Here is a 27847-nt window from a genome sequence, read left to right as displayed (position 1 = left end):
TGACTCGAGTCGCACTCAAGTCACATTATAGAAGACTTCAGACTCGACCTGAAATGACTTCAGACTTGACTCGACTCGACAAAAAGGACTCGTGAATATTGAAAAAAAAATTGTCTTTTATCCTTGACTTACTGATATCGTAAGGAAAAAATGTGTATAGCAGTAAATAGAATTTAGAAATGAGAATTTCATGACGGACGGTTAATGCAAAGAATGTGAGAAAATAATTAGACACCGGAACGACAACATCAAACTTTATTAGGCATCTAAGAACGCATTATACGATAATGCAACAGCATGTTATTTATACGCAATTCATGAGACCGGGTTGGACGGCACGGGTATTTAGGATATTAAAATTTTAGACTTTTCTAGCACTGTTTATATCAATATTTTCGTAGAATGTGAATGTGGCTTTTTCTTAGTGAGTTGTATGAGAGATAAAGAAATATATTAATGCGTACAGTTTGTCCCGTATTTTTGTATCTTTCTTCATATGTAGACCTGTAAAAGGAATCTTAGTAGTGTCCCTGGTTTTCCAAATGTCATATGTTTTCTCTATATAAAACAACTTTGTAAATAGGATTTTTGAGTATGAGACTTTTTTCAATAAGGCATGAAATGACTTTAGACTTGACTCGGACTCTAGCTGAAAGACTTGTGAACATCTCTGGAGTGAGCCGTTGCTTGCAATTCGTAACATAACCACTACATGCCGCTAAATTTTATACACAGGACCTTTAATAAAGAGTTAAACTTCAAGTTTATTTTGTTACCCCACTGGCAGATATTTTTACTTCATTTTTGTATTTTCTTTCAGAGAAGATTTAATATCTTAGGTCACTTTCCTTGTCATGTGAAATTGTGAATGTATCTTGGTTTAAGAATTTTTTTTATATTTGTTCTGCAAAACAAGACAAAATGACAAACGTAAGAAGTTATTTTTTTGCAGAACCCTTACACCAAGTATACAATAAATATGCCGGGTCTGTACAGTCAAATAACCTTCTAGTTGACCTCATTACAGTGCTGTCTTTTGTCCATCTGTCCGCCCAAGTCTTTTACCCTTTTTTGATTTGGATGGGCTCCTTCACTGGCCAGCTGGTTGCTGTCATGTGATATCAACGCAGACAAAAAGGCTTGCGAGACCCTCCTGCATGGCAAAATCACACATTTGCCCTTCTGCATCAAAAAACAACTTAATTGCATCCTTGTATCACAAGAGACCTGCACAAAGTATCTTCAGCAGAAAAGCACAAATCAGCTTGAAGATTCTTAACCCCATAACATGTGCTGTTTAGTCTGTTAAATGAATGTAAAATGAATGAAAATAACATAAACAGAATGGGGTTGTTAATAACTTGTGTGCACACAGATGGCATACTTGAACTCAGTCTTGACCCCTGCTGTCTGTATTTGTGTGTACGTGTGAATGCGTATGTGTGTGTTGTGCAAATGAATATAAATCACCTTATGTTCGTCGATCTATGTGTTTGAAACGCAGGTAGGAACTGTGCACATGGGTCATGTGGTGTATCACGAGGAGGGGCTCTGCTTCATTCAATCTATCTCCACATGAGGGATTAATATAAGCTTTTGCTATTTTAATCTTTTCAAGTCGAGAAAAATACAAATATGCCTCTGATTAAATTTGCTTTTCCAATATCTGTTTATCACTCACTTAGGAAAGAAACACAACACTCTGATTGTCTGACTATAAATATTTGCCTTTACTAAATATTTGATCGAGAATAACAATATTACAAATTCTCAAAAGAGAATTAGTTAGAGCTTTGTTGTCAATTTGGTGCCTGACAGGTTCAGTCCTCCTCGTTCACAAATCTGGAAAAAACGGACAGGATATTCTGCAAAAATTCCCCTCTTCACAGAAGAAACGAAACGACATGTTAAGTAAATAAAAACAGAATTTTTTGGACTATCCGAGTCTATGTTACAATGATGTTTACATATTTTCTATCGGCTTTGTTTGCTGACAGTAACACTTGAACTTTCCAGTGACAGGTTGGTGGCAATCTTATTAAGATCTTGTTAGTAGATCTCAGTTACCCCCCTCCCCCTCCATGCTTAGCCAATGTTTATAATAAAAGTGTTTTCATGTTGATGACTTGTCATTGTCATCAGTCACAAGTCAAAACCCAACTACACCCCTCATATCCTGTGTAAAAACCATTTACAGAAGCATTCTAACTATAATGCAATATAAGCTCATGAAATGAGCGGAAACATATTGTCTTTTATTTCTGTCCCCAAATCAGTCTGGCTAGGGACATCATTCTTTGAAAATGTGATTAAATAATGTCAGCCACTGCTGCTTTCCAGGTGATGCCCTTTATGTAAACCATTTAACATGACCTGAACAAATATATAGTGTAGACAGAAAACTATACTGCCAAACTTTAGACTGAAACCAGTGTGGAATCCATTACTTCTTGTTCTAAATATCAATATAAATGTCTTTTATTTTTAATTTTTAATTAAGTTTTTTTCCACACAATTTTTTTAAAATGTTTTTTTTTAAAGATACTACAGTTTTACTCCTTCGCTATTGTCCAGTTCTGTTGCCTATTACACTAAAACATATAAAAGCAGTTACAGTAGCATGTGCATTGTTTAGAAATCAAGATACAAGTATTTCACAGCTAGTTGGATTGTATGCAATCTCACCTTTTGAAATCGAACAAAATGTTGGTATACAGTATATTGTGAGATTGACTGATTATCAGTGATCAATTATATTCTCAAGTAATTTGTTGGATTATTGCCTCGAGTCTTTTTTGTTTCACAAATAAGATCTTACATTTGAAAGCTGATGAAATAGTTAAGAAACAAATTTCATAAAAAATGTACAAGGTCAGTTTACACAGGACAAATTGCAGTTAGAGAATGCAACACTGTATTCTTTGTGAGGAGTTGATCTTTGTTGACCTTTGGGGACACAAACATTCTGGATGCTTTCCATCTCCAAACCACTGTCTGGCTACTGTGGCAACCCGAATGAATGCAGCATGTCTATGGTCAGCTCTCAATGGACAATTCACCACAGAAAAGAAAGATTTACAAACTGATAGGATCAGGGACCTCAAGATTTACTACCTAAAAATGTTAACCCTAACATTTATCATTATTTTAGTCCAATATTAATCCATGTGAAAAAAAAATTACATGAAGTTTTAATTTAATTAAACGCAGGCCTACAATACTTTCTAACTTCACTAAGTTTTTACACTGTCAAAATGTTAAGGTATCTTAAAATGTGCATCATGCGGTAACATCTATTGATTGGATTTGCTTAATCAACCTTGCTACATTAATCGAACAAAAGTCATTTTTAGAAATCATGCAGGTACTGTAGAAAGTTGTAGAAGCATGTTTTCACTGTTTCCTGTTTATCTCATTGGACAAAATAGCTTTTTCATCTGTTTTTCATTTAAGTATCAACTGTGCATTGCCTTTCATAAAATTTCTTTGAATTAAACACAAGACACACGAAGCCATAAAGAAAGGGCTACAAATTAATATAGCAAAAATAAAATAGCTTTTATGGAAACCAATTGGGAAACCAAAACCTTTTATCAGCAGATTCTGATTTCTTGGCAAATCTGAGCTCAGCAGTTTGTTACACTGTAAACAAAAAAAACGTTGAAACCCGAGGCACTGGCAAAAAGATTACTAAGGTGTTTTTTTGTGGAAAAAAGACAATGAGATTTTTAAACAAGTCTTGATTTGCTTTTCGTTTGACCACATTGTTGTTTAGAAGTCATCAATCATATCTTGTTATTATGTTGCCTTTTTGTTTAAGATTTCATAAAGCATCTGTTTTTCCAGGTCATCTAGTACATGAGGTTGATTACCTGCAATACACTGTCCCACCTTTCTGAGCACCATAACACGATCCTCCCAGCTGCTGACGTCAGGAGCGCAGCGCACTATCCAGGAATGAGCGCTACAGTTTCACTGCTGAGATTTGCGAGCGCGGAGGAGGAGCTGTCAAAGTTTTCAGCCAAGTCGAACGACGTTTCTTCAGAAGACGAGAAAAGAAGATCTCTGGCCACTCTGAAACCATAAAAAAGAAGATCTATTAACTATGGAGTGAAGATCGAAAGGTTTAAAACATAAGACATGGCACGGTCAACTGAGATTGGATTCTGCTTTATTTTACTGCTTTCGTGGAGCCTGTGTGCAACGCCGGATAAGAAAGGTAAGATTGTTGTGAAACGGCATGCGGTGTACTGGGTTAAATCTTTCGCTTTGTTCATTGAGGACTGATCTCATATAGAAGTGATCGGAATGTCGCACATGATTTATAAAGATGTGCGCTTTAGAGCAGCGTGGGAACAGAGCGGAAGTTTGCTCACAGTCCCACTGAAAACTATTAGGAGATCTGCGTTTCCAAAAAGCATCGCAACACCTCTGTCTTCAATGGAGCTACGATCAACGTAGGCTTACGATGCTTTTGGGAAACGCAGCCCAGTTCCTTATCCGTATATACCTTATATAAGGTAATTCTTTGGAGCAATCTGAGATCAAGTTTATCTGTGTTTAGGGATACAGTGGTGATGATGGTTTTGGATAAACCCTCCTTAAGTTTTATCCTACAACCTTACAGTTACAAACCTGGGTTTCATAACTTTAAATAAGGTTGTGATTTATGAAATGTAATTAGTTGACTGCTTCTGGTTTGCATCTTATTGCACAATGTTACACAGCAGTTACACTAAAATAATTTTAATTGTCAGGTCAGGTAGAAATAGTCCCAAACTGTAGTTTTAAAGTGCACATGACAGTACACTTTCCTAACACCTACAGCTTCATCACAACTTCAAATGAGATATTTTACACAGTTGAAACCTGCTTAACACACTGGTTAAATTTTACACTGGCCTTAGATGTCTAGTTCCACGGCTCACTGTAATAATGACTGCTTAGATATAGAACAGTATTAATTCCACATTGTCAGTGTTTGTGACATTACAGGTATGACATTTGTCAAAATGTGTTTGTATTCCACTCTGAATATAATTCACATCATCTCCAGGGTGTCCTGTGTGTAAACAGATGATTGTGCCAATACTGACAGATGGGCCACAGATCAGTTTATTACAGTCTGCTTCCTCATTTGGATTCGAGTTTACTGTTAGATTGCCAAGAGAGGAATCACCTTATAGTATCTTTTAAATATATGATTGTAAAGCCATCAGTCTTTTTAGGTTCTTGCATGGACACCAAATGGGCTTTGCATGGCTGTGCACAATATTGCCATAGTGTGTTGCACTAATTTACATATTTGCTTATACTGCATATCAAAATTACAATATAGCTTATGCGGTATAAAGAATGTTAAGTTCTGATATTCTCCCATGGTTTATGTGGCGTAATTGTGAAATGTGTTTTGCAGCCCCCCAAAAATATTTTACTAGAGTATCAGTGAGGACTATCCTGACGCCATGCAATGTCTTTAGTCTACCTTTTGTGCCCTACTGAAGGTCAGATGAATGCTGAAACTATCTGTTATATTACTATCTATCATAAGACTGAAACAGCTGTTTAGTCTTCATAGAATGTTGAATAGTAGATAAATAAATTTGATTTGTGGTTTGAATTTGACTGGCCCAGATTCTGATGCTTCAATGATCTATATTTACCAAATAAACAAATAAAATAAGAATTTGATATCACAATAGTCATGGCTAATAAATATCTAGTTATTAAATACATTAATAAAATGTAATCTCAAATAAATATTTTGTTGTGTCTGGCTTGATTTGTTTCACATTGACCTCATCGTTTCATTGTGACCTATAAAATCTCTTTAATTCAGTCACCTGCACTACAGTAAGAGCCATAGTATGTGGATACTAAACAATGAAAGTGAATTCTCTTTTTTAAATAAAACTCAAACGGTTCGTGGGATGGGCTGAAAATCAAAGCAGATAAAGATAACATTATTTGAATTTACAGTTATGTCGTGTTTTAGTCACATTTTGTTAGATGTTGAATTGTCCCTCATAATTTGTGTTTATGGTTTATCTGTGTTAGACAGTAAGATGTAATCTTTTCTGACTGTGAGAGAAACTCACAGGTCTTTTATGGACACTAATAATTTACATCTGGATGGCTCATAGGTGATTCAGAGTTAAAACGTCCAAACGTGCTGTCTTTGTTGGGTCTGGGCTGGGGCTTTGCCTGAAGTAGTAAAGTTGCTGGAATGGGGTTTGTCAGCATGCTTGTTGTGTGTGTCTGCCCAAGAATCGTTGTTTTATTGTGCTTTTTAGAGAGTAAATGGCTGCTTTACTCACTGCGAAGCCAGTCTCTGGTAAAACCGTGGAAGAAGATATGCTTCTCTTTACTTTAAACTCTTTTGAATTTATTCAAACGTTTTTACAGCCCTTAGGAACAAGTTACAGCAGTATTTCCTAATGCGCCTTCGTTCCTTGCACTCTGAGATTAAACTCTTATTGTGGCCAAGTGATTTTTTCATCTAAAATTTGTAAATGTCAGCACTACAGCAGAATATTGAAAGACATTGATGTTAAAGTTAAAGAAACTTTTAAAAGAAGCTATTGCACAGTTGCACTCCAGTGTTTAAAACATGAATTACGTCTTTTGGTTCATCTTGGAAATTCTGTGATACCTCAGTGTGTCAGTTTTTATCTATGAAATGGTATGATTGTAGATATTTTATGACACGTATGCTTGTTGAGTCAGGGCACATCCAATAATAACAAGTCACTAGTGTTTGTGAGCCAAAAGACAGGTCTCCCAAATATTTCAAAACAGCTAAACAAAACCGTCAACATGTGCTGGACCGTTGCTTATCTCAGACACCCCTCTAAGGGATAGACACCCTTTTAGACCTTTTAGGAGTAAGAATGAGTAAAGACATTGGCCTTCGCCCTTCAGGATTTCTTTATAAATGAATCCAAGTTTAAAGGGACAATGAATTAAGACCTCAATTTTAACTTGTGCTTTTGTTATGTAAGAGGGAATCGTATTCAAGCGAACATCCTGTAAATGTCAAAACTGAAAACGCCCTTGTTTCAGAAATTACAACTGTTATTGACCCCAGGCCCAGCGAACGCCAGGTCCTGGAATGCACCTATAGATAGGTTGAACACCGCCTCCACAGAAAAATATCAACGACTACTTCTCTAGCCCCGCCCACTGGTTCGCGAATGACTTTAGCCACACATAGTACACACTCCCGCATTTGTGATGATTGACAAACTGGTAACCATAGCGACATATTTTTCGGCTAAAGATTCATTTTGTCCGTCAGTTTTAACTAAACTGCCGATATGCGCTGTGTTGTGTTTGTGCTCGGAAGGCTCCATCACGCTCTTTTGCTGTGTTGCCATGTTTGTTATTAATATGCGCTTTTATGCTTGTTGTTTGGTCTTAGATCAAAAAGCCTCGGCACTTAGGTCTTAATAAATGGTCTGTTGTAGATTTTAAGAATTTTTGGTCTTATAAAATATATAAACAATTTGCATTTTAAGGTTTGTTTTTGTCTTGTCTTTATTTGATTTTTTTTCTGTGAAGATCTGGCAACCCTGTCACTTTACCGAAGGGCTCTCTAGCCCCGTGTCATATGTGCAAAAGTGAGGACTTCTTTCACTGTTATTATTATTTAGAGCGACCAAGCAACAAACATGCAACATTGTGCAGCGCCTGGTTGTGGAAGAACACAGTCGCTTCCTTCAGATTCTGATATTAGGAATGCGTGGTTGAAGTTTATTTTTAAGTACGTTCCTGCTCACGTGGGTGAAACATTGAGCATTTGTTCGCTTCATTTCACCATGGATTCCTTTGTGAACAAGGCGCTGGATTTGCGGAGAGACTAGATTAAAAAGCAGTGCTGTGCAGTCAATATTGGATCTGACAGGAATGACGCACAATCTTATGTGAGTAAAACATATTTGTACTATGCGTCACTATTGCTTTGTTAGAGGTCGCTTGATATGTCCTGATAATGTGTAACGTAACGTTACGTGTCTAACCAAATTCACAGAAGGCTCCAACTAAGTTTACTACGCAAACTGCTATCCAATCATAGCAGTGGGCGTTTACTTCCAAGTCTTCAATGCGGCACGCCCATTAAAACCGAGCGTTTGACGAGACAGCCTCAAAACCCGGGTAGAAAATAGCCTATTACTTATTGATTTTGATGTTTCGAATGTAAAAACCACGCGAACGTCATCAGTAGACCTCAGACAACAGTATAACATAATAAAAACGGCCAGTTCAGCACACCTTTAATACCTTTGCTTGTGAAATTCTTGTGGAATTTTAATTTCACTTCATGCGTTTATACAGTGGATTCAAATGGTTTAAATGGTTTATTAGGCTATGTCTCGCGGTCCAGATGAAAGGAAGCAAAGTTCTGGATCCGGCCCGCGGTCTGCCAATTGAGGATGACTGGGATGTACAGTAAATTGCGACTGATGGATTCATTTTGCGACTACGGGTGTTGTGGCCTCATTCAACCATCATACCTATCAAATTCTCTCAGGACAAAAAGCCCTGATGCCCTTGCCAACATTAATACTTTATAAAACTAACATATCATTGGCAAAATGATGGCTTTACATGGCGTAACCTGATTAGCAAAACACAGACGAGATGTTTGGCAAAATTGCGTATCACTCCATGTTCCTCAGGCGTGCCATTTCAACATGTTCTTACAATAAATAACCTCACTGATCTGTCATTAAGCAGACAAAAGTGCACGATAATCAGATTTCATCTTTATTGCAGTCGCATATCCTCCTTTGAAAAGCGATAATTCTCAATTTCTACAGTAATGGCGGAAGATCATCATCGTTCTCTGTGGGGATTATGGTTTGTTTTGCCAGTGGTCTTGAGAAATACATCAAACCTGTTTTTCTCTCAAATGTGAGGTGAAGTCGAGATTTGACGATTCTCTTTTTTCTCGTTATACCTTCTTCGCCCACCACAGGAAACTGAATCGGGACGTTAAAATGGAGGACTGTTGTGTGAAGCTGTCAGGCATAATGTCATCGCATTTTGTGCCAGATAAAAATAAATGTAAATAACAGTTGTATGCATGCAGATCCACTGGAACATCTTGTTCAGTTAATTGGCATTGGAACAGTGGTTGGCTTTGGTTTGTTGGTGTCGTGCAGCTTTAACACTGAAGACAGTTTACTCTCTGGGGGCTAAATAATAACTTTTCACCAAATAAAAATCATTGCTAAGGAATGCTTTGATCCCGCAAAACAGGTCCATGTCTGCCAGCGCTATGGGTATAACTTTAACTTTGTATTTATGCAGTAATTATTGACCTTGCCTCAAAAAAGTGTCAAAAGTCTCTTCTCAGCAACAAGCGTATATGAGTTTCATTTGCAAAAGCTTTGCTTGCTGCCTTTTTTGAAAATTTCATAAACACCCCTCCCACTGAATAAACACAGGTCACTAGCACCACGTGGCCGGGACCATGAACTCTTGCCAGCATCTCAGTGTTGTTTACATTTCTTCCATCATTGTGTGATTGTTTACGCAGCAAAGTGACATAATGATATGCAAAGCGCCACAATGCATAATGGTTTCTTCCCCGCTCCGATTTGCTGTCTCATACCCATCTCTCACTGAGTTCCCACACGTTTGCACACGCTTTGCATGGCCCCGTGAGCGGTTTTCCAGGTGGCCAGCTGTGATTTCTCTCAGCGAGGCCTAATGCCCAGCATCAATTTCCTGCCTTTAATACCTGCATACTTCCTCCTCCATTTCATTTGTGCTGAACGCTCTTTCGAGATAAGTTACCAGAGCTCACTTCTGGCTGTAGAGACACTGTTCCCGGGAGACAGATTGGTAAAAATCTTTCGTTACTATGGGGGCTTCAGAATGCTGGTTGTTTCTGGCGCTTGATGTCTCTCCCGATGATTGGCTTTCCTAGAACCACATCTGCTGAAAATGTTGGCGCTTTGAGAGCTGTGGAGAAGTCAAATGAGTTTGCCGGAAAAATGACAGACCTCCTGCTTTGATAAACTGTTGCGCAGTTACCTAGAACTGGCAAAAAATCACTGCTTCATTTGTTGGAGTGACTCTCTCTTCCTTTGGCGGAGAACAATGAGGGTTTTCTTCCAGCTGACTGCAGGTTTTAGCAGAACTCTTTGAGCTTTGAATGTTTCTCCATATGACTGTTGTGGCAGTGTGACAGACGTTTCTTGTTCTCTGATTTTTTGTCATTTTTATTTGTTTCGTAGCCCTGACAGTTTGATTGTATGCTGATTGCAATGACTGATAATGGGTTTGAAATGGCCAAAATCTATTTAAATTTAAACTATGTGATTGACTGTGGCAGACTGCCTAGCATCTTTCTTTCTTTCTTTCTTTCTTTCTTTCTTTCTTTCTTTCTTTCTTTCTTTCTTTCTTTCTTTCTTTCTTTCTTTCTTTCTTTCTTTCTTTCTTTCTTTCTTTCTTTCTTTCTTTCTTTCTTTCTTTCTTTCTTTCTTTCTTTCTTTCTTTCTTTTTGTTCCAACTCTAAGAGTATAGGACTGTGCAATTAATCATAATAGTCTATTTTGATTACAAACACAAAAGAAAAAAGAAGAAAAAAGTAGAGGTGAAACGATTATTATGCGCCTACAGGATCTACAGTGGTTTTTTACATTTATTTGTTTTGCATTTAAAAACAATTTGAATTTAAAGACAACTTTTTTATGTTGGTTCATAAGTCAGTGAATAATCATGTTAAATTATCGTGATCTCAATGTTGCCCAAAATAATTGTGATTTTTGTCATAATCAAGCAGCCCTATAAGAGTAAATCACTGCTGTCCTTCTGAAACCTTGTATCTCCATATTTAGTGATTTTTATTTTTTTCCATAAATCATTATTAGTCAGCCTTTATGTTTGTCACTGGGATTTGCAAATATCTAACCAAGTGTATCATTAAGATGATTAAATACTATGTTGTCAGTATTATTTCTATTTCATGAAAAACAGCAAATTTGTACATCCGGTTTTGGAAGGACATCTTTACGTTATTATGCATGCTAATTCTGCCCCGAGCCGTGTGACGTCGGCCCCTCCATGGGAAGACTGTGTTTGGAAACTCATGAATGTCTCCTGAAATGGTGCTTGTACCTGCACGTCATGGAGTTTGTAGCATTTCCATCAATGCTGATCAAGCGAGCACCTATGGTGGAAAGAGACCTTGGAATTCAGGCTGGAAAATAACTTTCCTTTTGGTTCCTCACATCTCATTAGGGTGTGGCTTATTGTGAGAAGCAGGACTTTCTGCAGATCCCACAGGATTTTTCATCACCAATAGAAAAAAAACATATTTCCTTTATTATTTGTAATATGATTCTTTATGTTCAGTCATGTGCTTCCATATTTCCATTCATTACAGGAAATCACTTAGATTGGAATTCATTATTGGAACTGTACTTTAGGTTAAATTGCATGGAAAGCCAGGAACATTTTAACAAACACATAAACCAGCCTATCCTGTATATAGTGTCTCTATATTACAGTACTATATAACAGTTACTCAAATATTTGACTTAGTAATTGAGCAAACAATGCCAGTTGTCCTGTTGCATTGCAAAGTCGCTAGACACAGACCCCTCATACAGTATCTGGTGATGTTTAGGTGTTTCTACTGTAGGACCTGAAATCATTTTCCCATTAGCGAGAAATGTTCAGGTTTTCAATTGGAAAGAAAAGCTTCCCTTTATTTTTTCTTCTGGTGTTATATTTAGCAAATCTTGGAAAGCTGAGAGAAACACAGAGAAATAGATGACACTTCTAGGCCAAACAGTTTCAAACAGACACACCATCCTGGTCTCATCAATCTGCGTATAAATAACACGAGTTTACACTTTCCAAATGCGTGGCCTTTCCAACATACGCCAAAGTCCAATCTTGCGTGCGTATGATATGCCAATGGCCCTGTCCCAAATGGCGCACTCCGGTCTTGTGGACCTCCTCCGAGTCCACACTTGGTGACGTCAGGAAGTGCAGACCTATAGGGCACTAGGCACGAGTCCACAAGGATACACGGGAGTGCATTTTGGGACAGACTTGAGGTCATCACGCTGGAAAGAGCAAGCGGTGCTTTCTAATCACTCTCGCAATACTTTGTTGTCATACGCTGATCAGTCTGCGTAGCGCCGCGTGAAGTCGACCACTTGTTGTCCCATTGTTGTTATTTGGGACAGGAGCTGCAGGTTTTTATAGTTCTGTATTTCATATGTTGATATGCCACCCAAGCATTATGCAATAGAAACTTATGTTTGTAATGCATTCATTTGGCATGACGTAAATGCAACTGCTTATGTATATTCATTTATTTGTATACACTATATTTAATGTGCATAATGTGTTCTTAATATGCATATATGTTGTTATTTAATATTTCTCTGTAATACAGAAGCTGTGTTGTTAAGCTTTACAGAACCCAGAGAAATAAAGATATAAATCTACAACAAATCATGGCTTATTACCTTAAGTAAGAAAATGCACTGCATTAAACCTTTTTATTTTTGAATAGCTGGCTTAATAGAAAATAAATGAGCAATAATGTGAATAAGAAACTAATTAATTAATTAATTTTGAATTTGATCAAAACATACATTTAAAAATGTATCCGTCATGTTTACGTATATGTCTGACATCCACGGCACTACTCCCATCCGTTCTGTGATTGGGCGTTCGCAAGGATTCCTGGGTAGGTAACTTCAGTGGAGAATGCATCAATCGAGGGCACAAGGGAGGAGGCTCGCGAGCAGACTTCTGAGCGCTAAAAAGAAAAATGGGACACCCTAAGGATTAGTTGACTTGGCGAGCACGCGCAATTTAGTCCACATGAAGTGCGCCATTTGGGGCAGGGCCTAAATTGTATATTGTGGTGTAATTTTGCCACCCATGACGTATAGGGTGTGATTGTTGTTTTAATCGGGCATAGTATTTTGTGCACGTTTATTATTTAGTTCGCGCAATTTAGACGCGTTTGAGCACGTAACCCGACCCAACCCCTAAACCTACTAGTTTGTGTATTATACAATATAAAACACAACACATAACAGGCAGATACGGCTAGATGTTATTTATTCCAAAAATGCAATTATTCCGAGCGTTCCGAGGCCAAAGAACAGACCCAAGCGACCCCTTCGCCGTCCGCTGTAAACTCCGACCGGGCTGCGCACGCACAGATTAAAAATGGCCGCCGAAACAGACGCGTTGCGCCAGCTTTGTTTGTGAAACGGCATTGGCTCTCGTGTGGCTCGTGAGTGGTCGCGTCATTAGTTAGCTTACGTTACGCTTAAAGGAGTGGGTATACTTCACTTTCCGCGTCCGTCTCGAGCAGAAACGCGTCAGCACAGCTTCTTGAGCGTTGAAAATTGGGCTTTGGCGTATGTATTACACGCAAACGGAAAGCGTAAACTCGTGTTATTTATACGCAGAAAGCTTATTCGTTACATGCGTTTTTTTGCTCTATTATTGTATCCAACTTATCTAACTTTATTTGTCTGAATTTATAACTGTGTAAGTGTAAAGCGTGATTCACACAGGCGACAGACAAGTAAGGTTTAAATCCACAGCCATGACCAGCTGGCAATAAATACACATCACATGTGTGCATATACTGTATTGCTGACCACACTCGCCTTGATACTGTACAGTCAAGAGGTTTTTGCCTTTAAAGCAATGGAAACCCTTTTGACTCACCTCTTCGTAAACCCGACCACATATGACCAGCTTTTCAAACCCTAATTTATACCATGCTCATAAAACATTCCATTTAAGGCAGAACATGTAGGGAAATCTCACTCGGCCGCAGTGAAACATTCGGTTCTGAGTAACCTCCTGTGTCTTTTTGGATGATCAAATTTCAAAATAGCACTTGAACCATAACAGGCTCAGATGTCCTTAGGCGATACAGATTTGTATGCCCCACCCTCTGTATACACCTCTATAGTGTGAGCACTGTTGTGGAAACATAGAGGTGTGTCAACCGAGTTGTAAAAGATCACTTGATTTAGTGTATTGTTGATCTCGAGTGAAGGGCGAGGCTTCTACACTGTAAAAAAATTCAAGTTGTTTCAACTAATTATTATTTAGTAACTAGTTCCACAGAAATTTTACGTTCACTCAATTTCTGTCTCCAAAGTGTTACTTGAATTGTTATTTTTTAGTTGGCCCAAACTTGACTCAAACATTGACTCAACTAGTTTTATAGTTGTTTTAATCTGTAATTTTTTTGAACTACGGCAAATTCAGTTCAAGTGTTCAAGTGTTGTTTAAACTAAGATTTATAATTTGATTATCATAACTTCACATCACAAAAGAAGACAAATGAACATATAATCGCCTTTATTTTTGAATAATCTGCATTTAGTCAAGTATACGCAGAGACATTAGATGAAACGGAACAGTCACGTGCCAGAAGTAGTGCCTCAATGAACCATTTGGCAACCTAGAAAGAAAATAACAATTCAGATCGAAATACTTAAAATAATTTAAAAATATTTGTTAATTGTTGCAACGGCGACCAATTATTTTACTCCACATTGTAACATTCACCAGAGTAAAATAACTGTCCGACCCTAAATGTTACTCACCCCTTCCCGAAACGCGCCATTTGGAACTATCCCATTTAAAAACGCATTTATCATAGATGGGTGTTATTACGTTTGTACAGCCAACATGCATTCAACACGCTTACTAGGGCTGTCACGATTATGAAATTTGGCTGACGATTAATTGTCTAATAAATCATTGCGATTATGACGATTAATTGTCTGTTTTAGAGCTTTGACTTTTAATTCTCATACATATTTTTATTCAGCTTTGAAACGACCATATTGTCCTGAATATAAAGACTATGTTCTTTTTCTTGGAAATACATTGGAAAAAATTGGGTCATCATACTTAAGGTTTAGGCTTTTACCTGTCAATAATACAACTGCCAAATACTTGTAAATTAAGCAAATGATTTGAAACCATCGCGATGAGGTCAAACAATCGCGATGAGACGATTATTTAATAATCGTGACAGCCCTAACGTTTACGTTGCAACAATGCATTTACTGTGTTTAACAAATCATGTTTGATAGATTTCAGTAAGTTGATTTAAAATTGAGCGTCAGAATTAGCATACATAGCATGAGAGAAAGACAGTATTCACTTCATGCCATCACTTCGGACACACGAAAATATATAATAAAATATTTTTTTATGAATTAAACAAGGTGAAAAACTACGTACCTTTGACTTGTTTGAGCTCCTTCCCTCGAGATGCTTGCTACTTCTCATGTCTAAACACAACAAAACAATTAAACCGTTAAGATTAATTTAAATTATTTAAAATGGAAAAATAATGAGTATAATTAGCAAGGATTGTGCTAGGCCTAGGATTAATAATCATCCCATGGTCACTAAATCAACATAAGCTTGCCAGTCGTGTTACGGTTTCGTTAAACAAATATACTTACAACTCGTTTTACAGCATTAGAAGCTTAAATTGTGGCTATATAGTGCATTCAAAACTATTTAGCAACTCACGATCAACTCACTTCACTACATTAACTTTCCAATTACATTTTTCACAATTGTTTAATGTTAAACAAAAAAAATGATTCACATTTGATACTCACACTCTTATTGTTGTCCATACTTCAGAAAAGCACGCCGATGCACTCGTCGCTTCCGTTGTAGCTAAAAACAGGGTCTAAAAACATTTCATCCTATTATAGAAGATAGATCCAGTCAGGGGCGGACTGGATCTGGCGTACCGGGCGTTTTCCCGGTGGGCCGCTAAAGTATGGGGCCGGAACGGACGCTTTTGCCGCTAACGTATGGGGCCGTAATGGATGCGTTGGCCGCTTAGACGGACGTATTATAAATGCAAATGCATGCAACGTGAATGCAAAAGACACGTATGCATGCCCCAAACCCCGTCGACAGATTCGGTTGAATTCTTCCAAAAAAGTCCAGCCCCGGATCCAGTCTCACTGGAAATCATACGAATTTTACGAGATGGCTAACTCATATGAATTCGTACAATGTGCATTGTACAAAAACATATGATTATTCGAAAGAGCAATACTGAAGCTCCTCCCTTTACCCCACCCCTAAACCTAACATCACTGGCGAAAACAATTCGTACTAAAACGTATGAATAAGTTTGCAGACTTTGCATGTACTCATACAAATTAGCCAACCCTTAAAATACGTACAAATTCTAGTGAGATTGTGTTGGATAAATCACCAACACACACCCTAAATAATGAAACTGAATACTGTAATGCAGCTGTAATTAACAAATTCGTTTTGCACACCATAATACATTGTCATTTATCTTGACAAACGTCACTTAGTTTTCTATTTGCTCACCGTCTTCAGATAAATGTATCCTATTTAAATCAACTTGCTGGAATTGTGTCTCATATAGGAGCTGTAGTGTTATACATCTGAAATGTAGACACTGCCGGATGTGGTTTTCCCCGCCTTAGGCTCTCTGCAGCTGAAACTTGTGAGAGCAGCTTCGCTTTTTCCTTTCTTTCATTGTGTCGTATTTATTGCCCTCTTTTTTAAATTCACTTAAGTCTTTTACCGTTCAGTACAGCTGAACTAATTCTTCACTGCACACTGTGTCTTGTGTGTTGACACATCCATATCTAAGATCTCTGTGTTATTGCCAAGTTTCCTGAGGGTTTTTGTTTGTCCAAATCTCCTGAATGTGCATAATTAAGAATATTTGAAGTGATACAGAAAACCTCTACAGGTTTTCACATGAACACTCTCCAGACAGAACAGATTCCAAAAAGTCTATGGCTCATTTATTCTACATTAAGATCTGTCTCCATTCATACCCAGCCCACTCTTGGACACCTTTGACATTTGTAATAATAGCCCGATTAGCCTTGGTATGCGCAGACCTTATCTGTTGTTTTCTTTTATTTTGTGCGGACTAGTGTTTTAGGCAGACTGTGTTTAGTCTAAGGTGCATTACGGTTGTGGCAAAGTGAGACAGCACGTCTCGTATGCAAGGCCTTGTGGCGTGTGTTGATTTGCAAAGTGGATCTAATCCCATACGTGCCACTTTCCTTATGTAATTCCTCGGTTAATTTAGTGATATCCTCTCAACAGAGGAGCAGCTCTTTCTAATAACATTTAAGGAAATAAATACTATTGTGCATGGGGAAAACATTAGTGCCTGCAAATGTAATTATTTAAGCATTACATAAAATGAGATGCTGGTGAAGTACCACTTCAGGGCTGAGCAGCTGGAGTCTCGTATGGAGATTTTTCCTTGTGAGAAGTGGCCACAAAGACTGTTTTCAAGTCCAAATAATAAAAATGCAAATCTTAAAAACAAGCACTATGTTGATACTACTGTACTTTCTTCTACAGTAAATAGTAATACGAGATGGGTTTATGAGGTGATAGATAAAAGGGTAATAGAAAAGTAAAGAATGTTTAAAACGTTTGACTTTGCCATTGAGGCCACTGGTAAATCTGACTAGAGTAAGTCTTGTAACACAAAAGCACCTTTATTCGAAGATTTAGTGTCAACTTTGAAACAGGATACTGGCATGGCTGTCTCCATAATGCTTTGTATCTACATGACTTGCTTACAATAGTACTTCCTTATTACTGTATAAATTGCGGTAAAAGCAGGTTATTATTCTTTCTTAGTAACCCCTTTAAAATCAAATAATCCAGTACATGAACAAACCTTTGAGTTAAGCATACGAGTCAGAATCAGTCATCTAATGCTCGATCCGTTGATCCTCTGTAGCAGGAGATTGAATCATTCTGTGGATTTTTTGCCATGACATGTACAGCTTCCTGCTCAAAATGAAGTTATGAAAGATTTGACATTTTCATGTGTGTTTGTTTGGATTAGTTGAAATAGTAATTTGCAATAGTGACTGTTCATTTAGTCATTTTGCTGTAATGTACATTATCCATCTTATTACATGGCTATTTATCAGATCATTAAATAATTGGACATAAAACATTAATTTTTTTATTTTGTGTGAATGGCTACAAAGAATATGCAAATATTTCACTGCACCACCCAGCTATCACAGTTACGTTGTGACGACATTGCTGGGACATGGGGATTACCTCCTGAAGACGTAAATGGAACAGACCATATTCGTCGCAGCAACGTACAAAATAATGTTTCTGGGACGTGGCGAGTATGTCCCAACGACCAAACAGTTAAAATAGTTTTTATAATTTTATTTAAACACATCGTCCCTAAAAATGGAGGATTAAATTAATTTGTGATTTAATCTGTGCATTAAAGATTCAATTTTAGGCATAATTTGAATAATTTTCTAGTTAAATATGTATTATACAAAGTATAACTATTAATAAAACTTAACACAGCACTGTACATCAGCATCAGACATTTTATTTAGATACTGAAGTAAATGACATAAATAACCAAGGCTATAGAGGTTTCAAAGCAGATATTTATTGACAGAGATGAATAAAGCTTAACATTATATTCTTGTTTTACCACAAGTTTAGCGGGATGTCCATTTTTTAGATATAACCATCAAAAGCTTCTTTATTCACACTCATATACATCCGGGTCCGTTCATTTAAATGCACCAAATCGATCGAAAATCACTAAAATACGTGTTTAATCTCACATCTGTAAGGTATAAAGTAATGAAAGAATATTAATAAACCGCAAAAGTAATATATCATGCAGTGATCAAGTTATAAGGAAATGACCGTTAATGTTTAAATCATATGATTTTATTTTATTTTATTAGACATAAAGTAGCAATACATCAGCATCACACAAAAAAGTTACAACTTATTTCCATTGTGGTCCTTGCTTTTTCTCTTGTGACAATAGGCGTATTTGGCATACATGATACACTATTTTAGACCCTAAAAAATTTGCGAACAAAAAAAACACCACAAATACTAGAAAACAAATACATAGGAATATTAAGGCAACCTCTCTATAAGGAGTTTCTTTACCCTTCTACTAAATCCATTATGATCCTTAATACACTTAATATCCAAGGGGAGTTTATTCCATTCATGAACTCCTGAATACTCGAACGTTCTTTTACCATATATGAAGTTTTAAATCTACCTAAATTGAGGTCCATAACGCTCTGTCTAGTACAATAACAATGAGTGCGTGCTGGACAAGTTTTAGTTGTTGTATCTTATTAAACTCCAGTTTTAGCTGTGAAATGTCAGATTAATAGCATTCGTTTTGACAATATAACAGATTTTACCCTGATCATAAATTTTGCATATAATAACATAATAAATAGAAATGACCAGATTGATCAATCAAATGACCAGTATCTGTTATCTGAAGACCATTATACCACATCGCTACAGCGTTCTCCATGGGATTAATTCACAACGTTTCTGGAACTTTAGCAAAAATTCTAAGAAATGAAAAGTTGTCAAGATGTCCTTAGAACGTGGTCACAGAGTAATGTCACGGTGACCAAATGAAGACGAACTGGCGACATCGTCAGAACGTACTGTGTTTGCTGGGAATTGACCAATCAAAATCCAGTAATCCAGAGCAACACTCAGAGAATTTAGTTTTCTAAGGACAGTAACTTTAATGTTTATGGCCTTCAGTTTTTTAAATCCCTTAATAATGCCTTTTTATACAGTTTTGTTGGTCTTGATGTAACTCTTTATTAGAGATTCTATCCAATTGTTTTAGCTCCATTGGGATTTAGTATTGGCTGTGCAGAAAGAAATGAAGGGAGTGTTTTCTGGCTGCCATTTCATGGTACTTCTTTATCACGATTCCTCTTTAGAAAAGTCAGGTGGCTCACAACAGTGAAGACTGGAGTGTTTTCAGAGCAATAGCAGGTTAACAATTGAATGGTGGCAAGACGCCAAGAAAAGATCCTGTTCACATTTCTGAAGGAAAAATGCCACAGCTCTGTATTTTCAACTACAGGCCTGCCTTTGTCATTTATTTCTAATAATAAACTTTGTTGTGGATCAAAAATGGATCTTTCTTCCATAGCATAATTTGCACGCCGGTAAACTTGGGTGCGCCTGCCAATCCGACCTGTTAACAGTATATCATACACAAACAGGCCAGCAAAAAAATAGGCCTTGATATAATTTAGTTGTAAAAAATGGTGTTTTAAGGAATTTTAAAGAAAATGTGGCCACAGTGAATTTGCATTAAAGTTTATTTCAGTGGTTCAAAACAGCCGCCATTGTTCAGATGTTTTCAACTTCGTCCTGCTTCAGAGAGAATGACTTAAGCCTTTTATTTTTATTATATACAATACATAAACAACCTAACTAAAGTAGAGAAAGCTACACCTTACCACCCCAGTCACAGTGATAAATGCCTATTGAAGTACTGCAGGTAGATGTACAGAGCGTGAGGCCCTGGTGTCGTGTGTAATGCATGTTACTCAATTATATCCCCTCTGTCTGTGCTGAGTTTCACTGCATATTCTCATAAGTCATGTTCAATCTGTAAATGTGTTTCATGATGTTTTGCTGTGCTGCGAAAGACATTTGCTCTTTTTTTTAGGAAGCATCAAATCTGAAATATAGCCTTGTTGAATACTCTACTAAGGGCGTTTTCACACATAAGGGTTTGTTTCGGAACCTGGTGCGTTTTCTCTCTTGGTTTGATTCGTTTAGGCATATGCGAATACGGCAATCGCGCTAGGATCCGCCCCAAAACAATCGCTCCGAGACCGCCTGAACAAGGTGGTCTCGACCCGATTGCAAACGAACTCTGGAGCGGTTCGGTAGACGTGTGAAAGCCATCCGACCCAACGGACCAACGAACCAGACTGTATCACAATGTATGATGGGTAATTATGTAAAGTTGCGTGACGCAAAAGGGATTGTTTTGCTAATGGCTCCCTGTAACAATGTTCAAAGTAAGGAAGGAAGGAGGAGGGAACCGGCGAACGTTAAACCAAACTTTTAATAAAATAAACAAACCACAAAACGAAAGTAAAGTGCTGACAGCTCCCTCACAGTCGACTGCCGGCCACACAAACACAATAAAACATAACATAAAATCCAGGCCTGGTTCTCTCTCGTCCTTCTCCTTTTATGCTTCCCGAGCTCCGCCGTGAGATACGCGAGACAACGCGCAGCTGACGCTCATTATCACTCGCGTTACTGACCGGAAAATAAACAGATGCACTCTGACCAATCGAATGAGAGTTTACTCGCACGTGACTTTTATTAACAAAGTTTGGTCCGTTTAGAAATATTGCCTTGTGAATGCGAACTGAACTAAAATAAATTTAAATATTGTAGCGATTTAACCCCCGGTTTCGGAACAAAGCAATCGATACACAGGTGTGAAAACGCCCTTAGACAAAAACTTCACATGAATAACAAATAGCTGTCGGAAACATGACGCTCACAGAGACCGACCAAGATTTCAAGAGTTTGATGTTAGCGTGATGCTAAGCTACTGTTGTACTAACAATAAAAATGTATAACACACAAAGGGTTGTCACAATAGCAATTCACATGTCCCAGGACCAAAGCACTTTACGGGTAGGCCCCCTCTCCTCCAGGCCCAATGAGTAAGCTATACTAGGGAACTTTTTGCCCCAAGATGTATTTTAGATAGCAGATAAGTTAAGATTGCTAAAAACCTTGCTTGTTTACTCACAAGCCAGAGATATTGGATATCTCATACCGCTACAGTTTTTAATTTATTTAATTCATCTATTGAATGCTCATAGTAAAAGAGGTTATAGAATTCAAAACAGTTTAGAGTTGCTTCAGTGCAAAGCATTTGATCATTTTCCACGGATAGTTGTGGAGTCTCATCAGGATACTGAAAACATCTCCCCAGAGCTTTGTTCTGGAAAGGGTCCAGATGCAGATTAACATTCTGAATGGTCCAGTGTAGGTGTTTTATGTATTTCATTTCGAGTCCTTAAATATCATATAACCTGATTTTATTTTATGGGAGTTTTTAACCATTAATCTAATCATATGCCCATAACTCTTGAGAATAGTGGATTGGTCATGTTTAAAGGGTCAAGAGGTTACGTATGTGAGAGTGGTTTTTTTCCTAGTGGCTAGCCGAAGCTATGAGAAGAATTTGAGGCAGCCCATGAGTGTATTCCACGCTCCCTTACAAAGGCAGTGTAGCACTGGGCAGTAATAACATTTTAAAGCTCAGTCAACCAAAATTCAGTGCAGTGGGTCCAAATGTTTTGGGCCACTAGCGTAAATTCTTCTGTTTTGCCGTTTTCTGATATGATCACCATAACTATTTAAATTTAGCTAAATTTTGAAATATCTGAAGTATTTGCTGTGTTTTGCTTTAATGTGCATGCACTTGAGCTGATATGGATTCCACAAGTTTGTGCAAAACCTGATGATTTATGTTATCCCATGGTCTCAGAATGGAAGGGAGGGAGATGTGTAGTCTCTGTCACAAATTTGACAAAGAAATGGAGCAATTTCCAGAAATTGGATTTTGAATTTCCTATTTTCAATGTATAATTAGCAAGGTTATTTTACTTTACTAAAATAAAAACTTTGAAAGCATTTTTGTGTCTTGAAATCAAATAAAATACTGGCCTAAAAATTATTGTGAAAACAATGTTGAAATGTTGCCTCAGAAATACGTAAAATGTAATAAGTTTAAAGCACTAAAATTATAATAATAAACAAACCTAAAACTACAATGTATTAATATTATATAGCAACATAAAAAATAAATGAACAAATAAATAATAAAATGACAAAAGCATATAACAAAGTTGCTAAATATTTAAATAAAATTAACATAAAAACAAAAAAAAATACATTTTAAAATATTAGTAAAATGAAAAAACTAAAATCAAAACTATAATAAGTCTATAGCATACTTTTAGGCCCCTCTGTGTGTACTGATCCACACAAATAGGATTCATTTGTTGTTTTTAAACAGTAAGACAAGTAAGTAACAAGTAAGTTTTCTCCCTCTAAATAAATAAATATACTGTATGTGTGTGTGTGTGTGTGTGTGTGTGTGTGTGTGTGTGTGTATATACTGTATATATATATACTGTATATCCGTCACAGAAAAGACACCTTCAAAACGTACCTTTTGTTCTGAACAAAGGCTTGTAAACACACATGCTGAGCTTTTTGTAGAAGCAGGTGCCAAGTATGTCTTGTGCTGTAAGGTGATTTCTTGTTACAAGAATACTTGCCATGTGTCCACCAGCTGTATATAAAATGCAGAACTTTAATGATAATGATAATGTACTTTGATAGAAAACTGTGAGGTGACTTAACGTCTTTTTTTACACCTGCTTAATAGTTGACGTCAACCACATTTGACTTGACACATTAGAAGTCAGTCGCCCAGATCACATGCTTTCCAGAATTCTTATTACCTCCGTGCACGTTACAGCATCTCTGTCGTGCTGGACCTTGGTGTCTGTTGTTCTCCACAGTAAATATCATAACATCTGCAGCCGGTCGAACATCTGCTCACAACTTCACTCATGCAGCGTGGTTACGACACGAGAGCGATCTTTGTGTGAAAAACATCAAGACAAATAAACATGGCTAATTATTGAATTTATTTTGTCTTGTGTGAGACTTTCAAGGAATCTTACTGTACATTAAAAAACTTGAATCAAAAAGAAATAAATAGTTTTAGGCAGTGAGGCATGTTTCAATGGTTTAACTACTCAACTTGAGAAAGTTTTCTCCTTTTATGCCCAAATGAATGACATTCTGAGTTCAGAATGAGGGGGTGTCTTAAAACAACTTGCTTGGGGCTGTGATTGTAGTGTCAAACAAACAGTCTCATTGTTTTTTGATAGCTGTGTATTGGCCCGTGTCTTCTGTGTTTGAATGACGTGAAAGAGAACTCAGTTTAGTATTTTGCGCTCTGACTCTCTGGGTGCGCGCATATCTCAAACAACGCTTCTTCACGAAAGCTGCCTGCATTGATACATATGTTTGGCTTTTATCAATAGCGACTCACAAATAAAAAGTATTTAATGGTGTCTAACATTTTTATGCTATGCAGTATTGTTGGAGAGCTTTGTACAATAACATAGTGCTTAAAGTTTAAACACCCTGTTGCAAATGTTGTTTCCTGCATTTGCTTCACAGTGCATAAAATACACGCAACATATTTCGTCATTGTTCCTGTTTGTACCTTAGCCATGGAAATCCTTGCATTTTACAGGCGAAATATATTTGTTTTAGTTGCAAGAGTGAGCGCTTCACTCGTCTGCTCTGTCAGTGCTTCCGCTTCATCAATATAGCATTGAATACAACTCCTGCGCGCGCATTACAGCTTTGTGGAGCTGGGCACTGATAGATCAGCGAATGGCTGAAGGAGGGGAGGCGAAATAGAGTGACTGGATGCGTTGCTTGTACAATATAACGTTTCTGCGCATTAAATTTATAATGCACAAGTCGCACAGGTGCGACCATTAAGAAAAACTGGTCACACCAGCAGGAAAAATAGTCGCGACCATTTGGATGCAGTCTAGAGCCCTGAAATAATTGTTCTCATACAGTATACAGTACTATAAAATAATGTAAATAAATAGCATAGACAAAATATGTGGTCTTGGGAGAATCTATAAAAATCCTTTGAGTTCGTCTTGAAATGTCTGATTATTGCTTGCCAAATTCTTGGAAAATCAGATTTAGTTTTGACATCTCTTCTGAAATTTTATGGGAGATACTTGTGAGATCTTTTTGCATCCTCTGCACTTCTTGCTCTTAGTATAAATCTACAAATGTCTAGCAAATGTCATTTAAATATAAAATCAATCTAGTTTGTGATGTTTTTTGTCTCTGTGTTGTTTTTTTTCTCATAAAATACTAAAGAAATGACTCCAGTAGATCAGTTGCACATTTTTGTTTTGGCACGTAATCTGCATTTTAAACGTGACTCCTTAATGTGTCATTCATGGCTTGTTACAAGCTCCTTTGGATTATAGGGCGAAACCAATTGGTTACACGCTAAAAAAGCTTTGCCAAAAATACACTGAGACCCCTTTCACTATTGCGCAATGCAAAATGCGCGTTCTGCCGGAAGTTTTTGGGTCAGAGCGAGTTGTCCAGTTTTTGTCTCAGTCTTTGGAAGGGAGTGACTGTTAATCTGCATGAACAAAAGCACGTGTGCCCTGATGAGAAACCCAGATTGATACAATGAGTAAATTATGAGTAACTGTTGGGAGCAGCGCACAGGAAACTCATCCGTGTGCTCCAGTGCACTCTCGCTCTCTAAATCAACGCCCTGTCACTTACATACTCCTAATTAAAACCATCACAGCAAAGAATGTACTCCTGTACATCATCATCCAGTATAATATCAAATCTAGGGCAGTAGACTAAACATAACTTTACAAATATACATTGATGTTCACAAATACTGTATGCTTGATCTGAGTTGTTCTTTGTTGCAGTGAATCACCAGAATATGGTGGTTTGCTGTCATCTCTGAGATTCATTGTGTGCAGCTCTGTTTCTGGAGAATATTTTGGGAACATTCAGGGTAACATGGGGATTCCCGAACGCAGCTGGCTCTTTCCGGCTGGAATGATGTGTGAAATGTGTGGGTTATCCAGCCTGGGGTGTAGACTCTTTTATTGCGGAATATAGGGCTGGTGGTGAACAGTGAAAAAGGACCACATTTTTGCCCTGTGCTGCCCACTCACTTTCTCCACTGGTAACCTCCTCTATTTTCTCTGCCAGTGATAAAAAGAGGTGTGTGTGTTGCTGAATGTTTACAGCTTACAAAAATGGACTGTTTGACTGTTGATGATGTAAACTGAGCTTTTACTCAGCCAATTTCTACAAGCCATATTTGCCAATATGTTCCCATTGATATTGTAATTATAATATGAACAAATTACAAAAAAAAACCACATAATTCTTAGTCATCCAGTTTGCTTATTCAGCATTGCTTTACCAGAATTTAGAATTAATTGCTTTGGTAAAGGCATGCTATGTTTGTTTAAAACTTATATTCAGAAACCATTTGATAATGCAGTTAACCTGGAACTACTTCTTTCCATGTTATATACTTTTATCACAATGGTCCAACAGGAAATTATTTATATTATATGTGAGTAAACGTTTATACTTCAGCTTTCATTCATTAGCATGTACTGTATGTCACACTCATACTTAAAGTATGTCATACTCAAGACATAAAGCCAACATCTTGCCACAAAGCTGACTCAACCTAAAAAAAAGCTTTATAGACCTTTCTTGTTTCCTTATTTGACATTACACATGTTCTGTTTACAATGATGTGCACAAAACCCTGCTAAGCTTACTTGCCCTGCTGGCCTTTATCAAAATGTCATGTCCTTTGCTAAGTCATATGTTATAGGGTTATGACTGGACTGATGCTATAATTACAGCTTTAAAATACTAATGTTGGGTTTCACATAACATTTAATATTGAAAAACTGACTGGGTTTGGATGCGTCTCTGTTTTGGAGCCTATATGCAGGAACAAAAGAGGTTAATGCATTGTTATAAGTTATGGTCTTAGCTTGGCTGTCGTGAGCACAGCATGTCTTTGTTGGAACGGAAAACAGAGAAACAGTGTTTACTTTTTGAGAATAATATATCACAGAGCGAGGGACAAATCAGATCTTTGGACACTGTCAACCGTTGCCATGAATCAGCTCTTGGCTCCCTCAGTTCCTTCCGAAACGATGAATAAACCCCATGATTGTAGGCAGGCACCAGTGATCACATTAGCAACTCAATGGGTAATGGATCTAAGTGTCATGAATGGGCACGTTTTGTTCACACGGTCTCCAAGCGGGTTAAAAGCATTGTAGCCATTGCTTGATTGCCGATTCAGTTGTGTGAAGCAATGCTGATGTGTCGTCTTCACCGCAATTCGATCGCGTTCACGCAAAGTGCAAAGAGTGCCTTATGAAATGTTAGCATTCTAACGTTCTGTTAATGTTACTAATATGCGCTCAAAACGACCTTTTCTCCAGCATTCCAGCACTGGGCCTCAGGATAAACACAGTCAAAGATTTGCAAAGTGTAACTGGAGATGTAGCCTGAGTTGTTAGGGAGGCCTTTCCAAGAGAGATAAACATTTGCCTCTGTTTAGGTCCTTATTTGTCTCTCCTAGGAGTTTTCTATGAAAGAAAGTGAGATGTGCTTGCGAGACGAAGTACATTCTCTCATCTTTGCTTCGAATTATTGTTCTGTACTTCTTCAGAAAGACACAACCATGTCCAAGAAGGCAGAGTGGTCATTTAATCAGATTTATAACCGTTGCCTCTAAAAAGGTAAAAATGACCAAAATTGTATCATTTTGCAAGTGTATGTACTTAAGTTCACTCAAAAATGAAAGTTCTGTCAGCATTTACTCACCCTCATGTTGTTCTGAACTCATTTGACTTTCTTTCATCCATAGAGTACAACATTTTGAATATTGAACAGCTTGGTCTTTTTCATGCTGTGACAATGCATAGGATTGGAGGTTTCAGGCTTCAAACCCTGAGAGCAAACATACATCTGGAAGACGTCTATTAGATGTCTGCATTTACATCTGCAAGACGTATTTGTTGATTGCTTGCTCATGCGCAATATGTTTCTGAGACATCTGCTGTCAGATGTCATCTGTAAAGCCCATTGCACAGTGAGTGCGAAATTTGCGTTCGAAATTTCCGCACGTTAAATAAATAAATACGACCTCACGTTGTGTCAATCACATTTACACACTGCCTCCGATATTTTCGTCCGTCATAAAAAAATTCTGACCGGGTTCGATTTTCTGCTTTTTCGCATCCGTCAAGCATTTTGAGTGGCCTTTTATAACAATTCAGAGACACCGTACAAACGAGAGCCA

General features: G+C 37.5%; 1 protein-coding gene across 1 annotated transcript in view; it reads left to right on the top strand.

Moving 5' to 3' along the window:
* Positions 1-3964: 3964 nt before the first annotated feature.
* Positions 3965-27847, top strand: part of egfra (epidermal growth factor receptor a (erythroblastic leukemia viral (v-erb-b) oncogene homolog, avian)) — a 52954-nt gene continuing 29071 nt past the window's right edge. The window contains exon 1 of the mRNA XM_057333510.1: positions 3965-4219. Within this exon, the coding sequence (XP_057189493.1) occupies positions 4141-4219 (79 nt within the window). The 5' untranslated portion in view covers positions 3965-4140. The remainder of the gene's footprint in view (positions 4220-27847) is intronic.

This window comes from Triplophysa rosa, linkage group LG5 (assembly GCF_024868665.1).
Source record: "Triplophysa rosa linkage group LG5, Trosa_1v2, whole genome shotgun sequence".
Lineage (NCBI taxonomy): Eukaryota > Metazoa > Chordata > Actinopteri > Cypriniformes > Nemacheilidae > Triplophysa > Triplophysa rosa.
This window is presented reverse-complemented; position numbering and strand designations above follow the sequence as displayed.